The sequence below is a fragment of the Gossypium hirsutum genome, chromosome D08 (assembly GCF_007990345.1).
Source record: "Gossypium hirsutum isolate 1008001.06 chromosome D08, Gossypium_hirsutum_v2.1, whole genome shotgun sequence".
NCBI lineage: Eukaryota > Viridiplantae > Streptophyta > Magnoliopsida > Malvales > Malvaceae > Gossypium > Gossypium hirsutum.
Genome location: NC_053444.1, coordinates 47640364 through 47652971, shown reverse-complemented (window position 1 = coordinate 47652971; position 12608 = coordinate 47640364). Strand labels below are relative to the sequence as shown.

The window sequence follows — 12608 nt, the reverse complement described above, 5'->3', positions numbered from 1 at the left end:
TGTTTACATATTTTGTTAATTTGATCTTGATTCTAAAAAACTAAACAAAATTAGCCTCAACATTTACACATTTACAAAAATATTGTAGGCTAAATTTGTTAAATCATGACCAAATTAATAGAATGTGTAAAATAGGAGAGTTAAATTTGTTATTATACCAATCAAATTTATGTAAAATTGATGAAAAACATTAACGTTGTGATTAATTGTCCTTAGTTGCTCACTTTTGAAATTGACAGGGGTTAATTTGCTCAAATTTTTTAGAGGGATCAATTTGCTCAATATCAAAATGGAGAGAGATTGGAGAGATTTTTTTTTACCTAATAAATAATAAACGAAGAAAATACAATTATTAAGTAAAAATGTAACATCCCAAAAATCAGGGGTTAGTAGAATCGAGTTTGTAAATCAAGAGAGAGTGATCATGTCTTAATTTTTTAAATTATCTATGCATTTTTAGGAAATAAATGAGGTATTGGTTTGTTGGTTAAGTGTTAGTGTAACGTTTCTTGAAACCCAAGTTCAAATCCCTTCTTTCGCATCATTTTTATTATTTTTATTATTTTGCCTTAAACCCTAGTATGTGACATGCCTTGTTTTTTAAAATAAATATTTCAAATTATATCAAGAATGAGTTATTGGTTTGATGGTTAAATATTAGTGAATTTATCTTTGAGGTCCTAACTTTAATTCTCTTCCCATGCAAATAATTTAATTTTTTTTGACAAAAAACCATTGTTTTAATGTGTGGGCCATCCAAGCCTAGTTAGCCTAGGTATAAATATTAATTTTTCACTAATAATCAGCCTTTAATCCTCCTCCTCATTGCCCTAGCTATTCATCTCCTCCTCCCATTCTCTTTGATTTTAATTTTTTTCCTTTCCTCCATTGTTGTCGTCACCTACACCTAGTTTGACCATCTCTTTCTTTTTCTTTTTCTTTTTGCCACAAGATTTGTTAACATATTCTCCACAATATTTCTTTCATTTTTCCTCATTAAAATTAGCCTCAAATCTAAAATCTTGAACTCCAAGATCGATCCCGAACATTGCCAAAAAAGTGCCATTGCTGTTTCTCTCGACTAGCTTGGGTAAGGTCTCTTCTCTCTTCAATTTCGTAATTAATCTTGTCCATTAAAACCTAAATTTTTAGATCTGGAATTTGGAGGATTTTAAATTATTTCAAAGATATTTTTCTAGAATTTAATGAGATCTCAAACCATTTTAAAATTCAGCCCCAATTTTGGCTACTATGGGTGGTGGTGCATGCGCCTATGTGCAAGAAAGAGGGCTATTTTGTTTCTTGGTTCTTGCCTATATTTTTCCAGTATTAATTTGAGTTCTTGAACCCTCCCAATCAGCTGTTAAACCCATTTCAATTAGGAAAAAATGTTCTTGATCGATTGACCATTCGTATCCCACAAATCGTGAAGCGTAAGTGCAATTAAGGGTAACTAGTTTGTTATTTCAACATAGTTGTTGGGTAAATGCTATGAATTGATTAAACGAAGGAATTTAATCATTAATTAGCTACTGATTTTCCAATATATTATTGAATTAGGTGCTGACCCAATCGCCCCAAATCATCCGTAAAGGCGAAGAACGATTGGACGTACAGTTCGCTTCGATACAGTGTAAGGAATCTAACTAGTTTGGATTCATAAAATAGTTATAATTTCAACAATTTGTTTAAACTCATAAGTGGGTGTTTAAGGGCTGTTTTTATTGGTAAATTTACTGAATTTATACTAAATTTTGGTTTTGGTTTGTTTAAGGAATTATTAAGGAAAATTGGAAGATCCGCTAGTGTGCTGTAAGGAAGCGAAAAATAAGGTGTGGGTCCTAAACTCATAAAATTATTTGAAAATGTTAAATATTATATTATATTTGATAAATTAGCTTGCTGATTGGATTGACTTAATTGCCAAATTATTGATTTTGTGAGTGGCCAAACCAGGTATGTTTCGAGCCTTAAAAGATTGACATGTTGGCAAAATTGCTAGTTTGATAGTATGGATGTTTGATTGAGTTTGTAATTGCATATTTGAGTTATGAGATATGAGAATGTTTGACTGAATGATATAATGTGTTGAGATATTAAGCTTATGTATGATTTAAACGCATGAGATATTTGTTATATTGTGTACTGAAAAGGGTGCTATTTATGCACAATGAAAATCCGTAAAGCATGTGAAATTGAACGATATTGATTGATACCAACACAGTGGTAATTTGAAAGATTGGAACACTATTTCCATTTATTGAAAGTATGCAATTATTGAGGACATGCTGAGCATGTCAAATGAATGTGAAAAGTATTGAGATATGATTATGTATGAGATTGTGTGACATATTGCATATGCATTGGGTTGGGATTTTATGGTTGACGGAAGAGTTCCGTGCAGTAACAGTGGCATATTAAGTCTGCATTATTCGTAGTCAGTGCACCGCACCTAGAGTACCGAGGGGATAGGCGATTTTATCGCATATCCAGTAGATTTTCTGCATTATTGATTACTTGGTGGTTTTACCACATCGAGCTATGCTCATAATTTTTTGGAGTTTGGCAGACAGGTTCTGGGGAACTCGTGGTGTGTAGCGGATGGTATGAATAGGAACCTTTTTGCATTGCATCATGTGCACGACATATTCGAATGTTATTGATTTATGCTACGTATTGTATTTTGTTGTATTGAATGGTATCAAAATTAATGATTGTTACTCAAATGAATGATGACCTATGCTCATACACCGTTTGACAATAATTTGATAATGGCTATGTAACGATATGAAATTCCTATGATGGTTCTGTTTTCTTCTGTTAAAGCTATGTTTCACTATATTCGATATTTATGTTTGTTTAAATAATTGTTCAACTCACACTGAGCTTTTCATAAACTCACCCCCCAATAGTGTTCAACTTTTTACGTAAACCTCAAAATTAAGATCAGACTCGGCATTCAGAGAATCATTTTGGGCCTCAGATTATTATTTTCTAATTAAGTATTATTAATTCTTTATTGGTTTTGGCTTGTAATTTTTAATTATTTCTGGTCTGTGTCTTGGTAACTTTTCTTTTCGAGATTTTTGCATGCATGAATTACTCAAGTATAATAACCGGATAATGCATGATATCGGGCTTAAGTAAAATTTGATATTGTTCCCTAGTTTCCACTACATTGCAAAGGAACTTTTTTGAAAAACAAATCGATAAAGCAACTAATTTTCTAAAATGACTTGAAAAATGATTTTTTTGTTTTATTAATTTAACTTCGATTTTTTTTAAAGAAGAGCGACAAGCAAACAGTTTTTGTGAAACAACATTGTCAACAATAAAATGAATCCTAAGCATATACGACTTAATGAATGAATGCTTTTAAGCTAACTCAAAGTACAACTACGATTTTCTCTAAAATGAGTTTATTTAAAGTTTTAAAAAGTAACGTAAGTTAGCTCAACCATTTTAGTAGCTAATGTAGCCTTCTCAATCTAACCATAACGTCTAAGCCGTGTTTAGAAGCTTAAAAAAAACATGGATTCGTAGATGAGTTAGAGAGAGCACTAATTTGATGATTAAAAAACTTGTTTTGAGTGCAAAATATGTTGTATTTGTAAAGGAAAAAAAGGCTTAGCTAGAGAGTGAATTTAAATAATTACATAAAAGTGAAGCATGATTGAGTTGGAAATTAAATAACATCCTGTATTATTAAATTAATATGAATAAAATATGCAGACATAAAAAGATTTAAATTACATAACCAATTGGTATATTCATAAAATTTTATTTTTCTAGTACTAATTATTGATCAGTAATTCAAACTAACATAAACCAATCTATTTCCTAGGCATCCTCTACAATAATTGACAGGTAGTAACCCACCCCTAGAATACGCGTGCATTGAGTCAGGCTGATGTAGCCAATGGCAAAGGGGTTTTTGTATTTTGGATAGGAAGCCAATGACAGTTGATGCTTGAAAATGGGGCCATAATATAAGTTAAAAAAAAGAGTCGCATCGCAATCATTATGTTTTGCCAACAAGAGCTTATCCTAGGGCAAATTATAGTGTAAAGCATTGTCTTTTTCTTCCAACAGCAACAGAACTTGAAAGTTAGGTAAAGAATTTCACAAAGGTATTTGATTTTATATGTAGTGGAAGTACTGTGGAGCTAAGGCCAGTGCTTCAAGGCTGGAAAGTTGGTTTCCGACCCTACTACATCACCCCCATTATGCCATCTTTGATTTTGGGCTTCTTCTATGTGCTTCGCTTGGGTTTTTGAGCATTTTTCATAGTATTAAACTATGGGATGGGCCTTCTCTTTTTACTCAAATCTCGATTATCCCAATATCCAAATGGCTTTTACATATATCATCCACACAACACCGCAGATCTGCAATTCCTAACATAGTAAAAGAACCGGAGGTTGCAATAAATGTAGGGAAAGAGGGTAAATACAAAAAAAAAGTAATTACACCAAATTTAGATTCAACTCATATTTGAATTTTTTAAGTTTCATATTTAAAAAAATTATAATATATTAGTATAATATTAATTAGCGAAATTTAAATGATATCTTTAATAACATTTAGACTTAAGGATGTAAAAAGTTCTTAAACTTAAAAAAAAAAACAATTAGGTCCCTTTTTTCTTGCGCTCAATTGGGTACTTAAACTTTCAAAATGCATAAAAAAAACCCTCAGACTTTTTCAAAAAAGTAATTAAGCCCTTACATTTTCTTTACTCAATTGGATACTTGAACTGCCAAAATGAATAAAATAACACCCTTAAACTTTTAATAAAAAAATAATTAAGTCCTTTTTTTTTGCACTCAATTGGGTGCTTGAACTGCCAACTCCCTAGATCTGCCCCTAGCCTTTTTTAATACATTTTAGCAGTTTAAGTACCCAATTGAGTGCAAAAAAACAAGCAGGTGCTTAATTGCTTTTTTTTTTAAAGTTTGAGAGTTTTTTTGATGCATTTTGACAGTTCAAGTACCTAATTGAGTGAAAAAAAGCAGGAGCTTAATTACTTTTTTTTGAAAAAGTCCGAGGGCCTTTTTTATGCATTTTAAAAGTTCAAGTACCTAATTGAATGCAAAAAAAAAGAGCTTAATTGCTTTTTTTTTTTTTAAATTTTGAGAGCTTTTTACACTTTTAAACCTAAAATTTACTAATGTAATTTGATTTTCATTTAATAAAACATAATTAAAATATTTTTATATAAAATCTTAATAGTTTACGGAAAAAAATATTTTAACTAAAATTTATTATTTTTATTTCATTAGGAATAAAACTAACTTTATTAAAATTTAAAAGAAAAAACAAGACTCAACTTAATTTGATCTTAAAAAGTTAACAATCTGAGTCTGCTGCCCTAGCACGCTTAGGTCTGCCGCCGCTGGCACGTTTTTGTTTTTCTTTAATTCGTTTATTTTATGTTTTACTAATTGCCTTCTTCACTTCTAATCTTTTTTCCTGAAATCTGAAAAAGGGGTGTTTGTGTTATTCTGGCAATAAACCTGCAGCCATGGAGAATGAATTAGCACAATTATCGATTAATGAGGAGGAAGAAGAAATATTGCAGATTCAAGCAGATCCGAGTTATCAAAGTGAAGTGGGGGAGTTCCAGCTTGTGGGATGTTTCTTAACAGCAAGTGTTATTCATTTTCCAGCCATGAAAACCACTATGGCAAATTTGTGGCACCCTATTTATGGGGTCCAAATTAGAGATCTGGGTGAAAAAAGGTATTTGTTCCAATTTTATCATAATATGGATATGGAAAGGGTTCTAAAAGGTCTACCATGGACTTTTAATAACCATCTACTATTATTGAATAAGTTGGGGAGAGGCGAAGATCCATTAAAAGTGCCGCTAATATTTACTCCTTTCTGGGTTCAAATCCATGATGTCCCAATTGGATTATTCTCTAAAAAGTTAGCAATCCAACTGGGTAATTTTTTAGGTGTTTTCCTGGAATATGATACTTCAAATCTAGGAAAGGAAAATCGTAATTATATGAGGGTAAGAGTACAGATTGATGTTAGGAAGCCTCTGAAAAAGAAGAAACAGGTTTTATGCATTGGGGTTAGGTCATATGTCAAGTTTAAGTATGAACGGTTATTGCTTTTTTGTTTCTACTGTGGAAGATTGGGGCATAATGATTCATTCTGTGAGATAAAAATGATGACAGGGGCAGATACAGAAGAATTAGGCTGGGATTTATCATTGCGAGCGCAATCTCGAAGAGCCCTTTCAATGAATAGTATATGGCTACGAAAAGAGGAAGAAAGAAAAGGGAAGGGAAGATGGGGGGAGAATTGATCTGAAGAATCAAGACATAGGGATGGAAGTTCAAAAGAACGAGGGGGAAAGATTATTGACCCAATTCTGGGGTTTAGTATTGAAGGAGGGCTGCCGTCTGTAGAATGGCGAGAGAGTAAATTTGGTTCGAGTAAGATAAATATGGCAATGGAACATGATTTAGAAGATGAGACCTTAGTAGGGGAGAAGGGGAAAAATCAAAATAGGGGGAGATGGAAGATCTTTTCAGCAATGCAAAAAGGGATAATACAAGTACAAGAAATAGGAAAATGGTGGAATTCAACCTTTTTATCATCGGCGGCTGCCAAGAGGCAAGCCGACCGGACACAATGAAAATAATAAGCTGGAACGTCCGTGGTTTGGGTCTACGGACGGTTAAAAGACTTCGACAGATGCTGAAGTTACATAATCCCCAAATGGTCTTTTTTGTGGAGACAAAACTAGGAAGACAGCAGATGGAATGAGTTTGTAGAAGATGTGGTTATACGAACGGTATTGAAGTTGATCCAGAAGGTATGAGAGGAGGATTGTGTTTAGCATGGAGGAATGAGGTTGATATAACGCTGAGCAGTTTCTCTAAAAGACACATTGATGTATTCGCTGATGATAATGAAAAAGAATGCAAGTGGAGATTTATAGGTTTCTATGGATCCCCATATATACAGGATCGGAATGAATCATGGGCTGTTCTAAAAAGCCTGACTACTAATAAGGATTTCCCATGGTTTGTTGTTGGTGATTTCAATGAAATTATGTATGGATCCGAAAAGAAATGAGAACTGCTTAGAGATAAGAGGAGAATGGAATTGTTTCGAAGAATACTCGAGGAATGTCAATTGTACGATGTGGGCTATGAAGGCAGCTGGTTTACTTGGGAAAGAGGAAACTTACTGGAGACCAACATACAAGAAAGATTAGATAGAGGAATTGCAAACAAGGAATGGATTAATATGTTTTAAGAGGTAAGAGTTCAGCATTTAACGCACTCATTTTCAGATCATTGTCCACTTCTTATTAACACAAGGAGGCATGAAGAAAGAAGGAGCTACAATTTTAAATTTGAAGCTTGGTGGTCCTTGGAAGAGTCTTTTGACAATGAATTTAAGAGTTTGTAGGAGAACGCATTAGGAGAGCTAGTACAGAAACTGAATTTTTTTGAAAAAAGGATTACAAAGGTGGGTTGAGCAAATCCAAAATGAAAGAAAGAAGACAAAACAGGTTCTCATAAGGAAACTAAAGGAGCTGGCTGAGGAAGAAAGAGACGATAAGACTTTGGAAGAATTGATTGATACGAAAATCAATTTAAATTGAGCTTGAAAAAAAAGAATGCTACTGGGAACAAAGGGCCTGAATCGATTGGATAAGATATGGGGATAGGAACACATCTTTTTTTCATGATAGAGCGTCACAGAAAAGGAGCAAGAACCTCATTCGTAAGCTAAAAAACGAATATGGAAGAGAGATGGGGGACTTGCAAGACATGGAAGGTATAACACGGTCTTACTTCAAGAAGCTATTTTCAACAGAAGGAAGGGGGAGTATGATCGCATATTAAAAGGGATTGAACGGTGTATTCATGAGGAAGACAATCGAAAGTTGGCAACAGTATATACCAAAGAGGAAATTATGGAAGCAATTTTTGCCACGGGACCAACAAAGGCACCAGGAAAAGATGGCTTCCCAGCCCTCTTTTATCAAAAGTGTTGGCAAACAATCGAAGATGATGTTACCACTTTTTGCTTACAGATATTAAACGGCGGTAGGGAGGTAAGTTCAATTAATTCTACAAATATAGTACTTATCCCAAAAATTCCTCATCCATCTAATATGTCACAATTCAGGCCAATTAGCCTATGTAATATTCTCTATAAAATCATTGCAAAGGCTATTGCAAATAGATTGAGTGAAGTTATTGGAAAATGTATTGATGAGACGCAAAGTGCCTTTGTGCCAGGTCGGCTGATTTCAGATAATGTGCTATTAGCCTATGAAATATTGCACAAGTTGAAACAGAAGAGATTGGGGAAAAAAAGGTACATGGCTGTTAAACTTGATATGAGTAAAGGATTTGACAGAGTGGAGTGGGACTTCTTAAACAGGATAATGCTACAGATAAGGTTTGATCAAAGTTGGGTAAATACTATTATGCATTGTGTTACTTCAATTTCTTATTCAGTAATTATCAATGGACATATTAGAGAAAAATTCTGCCCAGCTAGAGGTCTTAGGCAAGGGGATCCACTTAGCCTATTTTTTTCCTCTTATATGGAGAAGGGCTATCTAGCCTGCTAAGACTAGCAACAACCAAGGGTTTTCTAAAAGGAGTAAGGATCAGCAGAAATGGTCTGCAGATATCCCATTTATTTTTTGTTGATGATTGCATTTTGTTTAGAGAAGCAACAAGTAGGGGAGCCAACCTTTTCAAGGACATTCTATGCGAATACAAGTCATGTTCAGGACAGTGTGTAAATTTTGAAAAATCAATTGTTTTTTTTAGTAAGAATACGATGGAGGAGGATAAGAGACAAGTTGTCAATCTTTTGGGGGTACGAAGCTCTAATGAACCAGAATGTTATTTAGGATTGCCTATAATGGTGGGTCGAAAGAAAAAAGAATTTTTCAGAATTTGAAAGACAAACTCAAAAAATGTATTGATAACTGGAGCATTAGGTTATTATCGCAGGGAGGGAAAGAAGTATTCATAAAGGCTGTTCTTCAGGCTATTCCGACTTATACAATGACATGTTTTTTATTACCTAAAGCACTATGTGACGATATGGAGGGTATCATAGCTAAGTTCTGGTGGCAGAAAAGACATGGGAAAAGGGGAATCCATTGGTGCACTTGGAAAAATCTTTGTTCCTTAAAAGAAAACGGTGGATTAGGTTTTAGAAATCTTGCTCAATTTAATGTTTCGTTAGTGGCAAAACAAGGATGACGACTTATTAATAATCCAAATTCTTTATTAGCCAGAGTTATAAAAGCTAAATATTATCCACGTTCTTGTTTTCTTAAGGCAGAGTTGGGGAATTTACCTTCACTCACCTGGTGGAGCATTTGGGCAGCAAAAGGTCTACTCCAAAAGGGATTGTGCTGGAGAGTGGGCAGGGGAGACAATATATCTATTTGGGAGGATAGTTGGATTCAGGGAATCGACAGAGTAGAAGGACAAAGCAGATCACACAATGGGGAAATACAATTAGTTTCGGATCTCATTGATAATTCAAATAGGAAATGGAGGGAGGATCTGATTAATAATACCTTTCAGGGTGAAACAGCTCAGAAAATTTTATAGATGCCGTTAGCTGAGATAGAGCACGAAGACATCCAAGTATGGAAGGGAGAATTATCCGGCGAATTTTCTGTACGTAGCGCCTATAAACTATTACAAGAGGCTACTCTTAATCCTACTGATTATTTATTATAGACCGAAACTAAGGAATTTTACAGGAAATTATGGGGATTACAGATTCCCCCAAAAATTACAATGACTATTTGAAGAATCTCCTGGGATTATATTCCCAATTTTGTTAATCTCAGATGTAGGAAAGTTATTACTAATGAGGAATGCACCCGATGCCGATCCTGGCCTGAAGAAAGTCTCCATGTGTTCCGAGAGTGCCTTATAACAAAAGAAATTTGGATATGTTAGATATGTCCTGGGTCATGGATAACATAAGTCAGAGTCTTTGGGAGTGGCTGACCTGGGTTTTTAAGAAAGGAAATAATGCTCAGTGTCGACTTTTTTGTTATGCTTTATGGTCGATTTGGGTCTCCAGAAACCATTTTATATATGAAAGGAAAAAAAACAGGATGAGTTATAGCACAAAGTATCCAAAGACAAATGGCAGAGATTAAGGGAGTAAGAGAATTGAAGACACATAAAACTATGATCAGAAAGTACAGGGCTCAAGAGGACTTACCAAAAGCAGCGATCCAATTTGACGTAGCATTCGACAAAAGAAGCTTCAATCAGCAACAAGACTGGTAGGGTGGGACCAAAACGGGGATTTTTTGGTGCTTAAGACGGTGATTCATAAGAAGGTCTCTTCCTCGTTTGCAGCAGAGGCGTATGCATGTTTGGAAAGTATTAATCTAGGAATCTCTCTACGAATGCCATCAATCAAAATCATGGGGGAATCCAAAACAGTCATCAAAAAATGTCGAAAAAATTTAATAGATAAATTAGTGATTGGGGCTATTATCAACGATATCCACAACAAGAAATCGTGTTTTCAAGAACTAAATTTTCAACACATTCATAGATCAGAAAACTCAAATGCGCACAAGCTGGCAAAAAGAGCCCTTGACAGAGAGGAAAATGTTTACCTGATGGAAGCAGATCTGGATTGATGTGTTCTTGCTTGAAAAAGGAGAAAATCAAGAAACTCGGATTGAAGGAGAGTATGGAAGAAATGTTTTAAAAACAGATAGCAAAAGTTAATATCTTTTTTGGGGGAATTGCTATCGTCAGAAGGTTGGATAACGATTTGACTATACGGAAGAAATGGAAGCCAGCCGTTTTAGGATTTGATTGGGGCAGATTTTTGTTTACTTTTCATTTAATGCTTTGTTTTCTTTTAATTTTTAGGAGGTTATTAGTGAAGCCGAATTTTTTTTCATCTTTTTCATTTTGTTTGAGATTTTTCATCTTTTTCATTTTGTTTGAGATTGGGCCTAAAAACTTTGGGCTTTGTTTGCTTTTGTTTTTAATAAATAAAGTTCCCAATCATTTTATCAAGAAAAAAAATTTAAAGAAAATATTGTTATAGAAAATTATTTTAGTAAAGAATGTACTTCATATTTCATATTTGTTACTGTTATTGTAATACCTCGAAAATTACTACAGTAAGAAAGTAAGATAATATTCCTGATATAGTAAAATAAGGAAATAAAGTGATAAAAAGGGTAATTTTGAGTTATGTCAACATTAAGAAGTAAATTATGACATATTAATTCAAGAAAGGATTAAATCGCAAAAGTGAGAAAAGTTTTGTTGCCCAAGGGTAAATACTCAAAATTAGAGGAGTTAAAGTGAAAATAAGAAAAAGTTGAAGGACTAATAGTGAAAATATTTTAAGGTTGGAATAATCTAGAAACTAAGGAAAATGAATGAATTAGGACCAAATTGAATAGGTGAAGAATTATGAGGGACTAAATCGTAATTTTACCAAATTAAGTAATGACTCAAGGATGGAATTTTAAAAGATCATAAAGGGAAAAATGATCATTTAGAAGAGGGAGAAATCGAGAAGATAATGATATGTTGGAGATATTTTAGATTAATTAAATAAATAAATATTAGTTTATTAATATTTTAATTTGATTTTTAAATGATATTTTATTATTTTATTATTTAGTATATAAAAGTGGAAAGAAAGATGGAAAGGAACCAACCCACCATCTTTTCCATGCAATTCACGTTAGAAGAGAAGAGAAGGAAGAAAGTTTTGCTTTCTTTACAATTTGGTCCTTCCACCAAAAAAATTCACCATTTTCACTTAGAAATCAAAAGAATTTCCATAGCCATCAAGAGAGAAAGATAACAAGGAGACTATGTGGAGCTAGAATATCAAGTTGGATTCAAGAAATTGATGCTGGAGGAGAGAGAAAATCAAGTTAAAGGTTGAAATCAATAGGACAAGGTAAGAACATTGAGATTTCAATATATTTTTAAGTTTGATATTATTGAAATAGCATGGAAAAGATGTTATAGTAGAGTTTTCTTATATAAATTCTTATGTTCTTGATATATTAGTGAAGAGAAATAAGTGAAAGTGATGGGAAATATTATAGAGAAAGGGAATAAGGAAGTTATAAACTTAGTAATTAACATTTTGCACTAAAACAGTTTTGGACAACAGCAGTAGGTTAACTTTGAAAAATCACCATAAATTGTGGAAATGAAATTAGAGGATGAAAAAAAATGGAATTAAATCTTATTGAGTCTAGTTTTTCATAGAGGAAACGGTGTAAGTAATGGAATTGTAAATCATGAGATATAATAGATTTTGTGAGACAATGTCAAAGTGATTTCGGGTTCCCCTGTTCTGACTTTGTAAAATCATAAAAAATTGTACAAAAATAATTTATATGTTTAAAATCCTTAAAGATTCTATTTTCAATAGAAACAAACAGGGATATCATCCGAATTCTGCACAAGGAGATAATTAAGTTTTAGTGAAGAAGGGTCGGAACTGTCAGACAGTAGAACAAAGGTGACTTGAAAGAATAAAATGTACTTATTGGCTAAACCAAAAATTCTAAAAATTTTATGGTAAGAATATAT

At 33.3% G+C, this 12608-nt stretch overlaps 1 protein-coding gene across 1 annotated transcript; it reads left to right on the top strand.

The window, feature by feature from the left end:
- The first annotated feature begins 5524 nt into the window (after window positions 1-5524).
- On the top strand, window positions 5525-6319 carry LOC121220348 (uncharacterized protein At4g02000-like). The gene has a single exon (XM_041100038.1). The coding sequence runs from the start codon at window positions 5525-5527 to the stop codon at window positions 6317-6319; it is 795 nt and encodes a 264-aa protein (XP_040955972.1).
- The last annotated feature ends 6289 nt before the right edge of the window (window positions 6320-12608 follow it).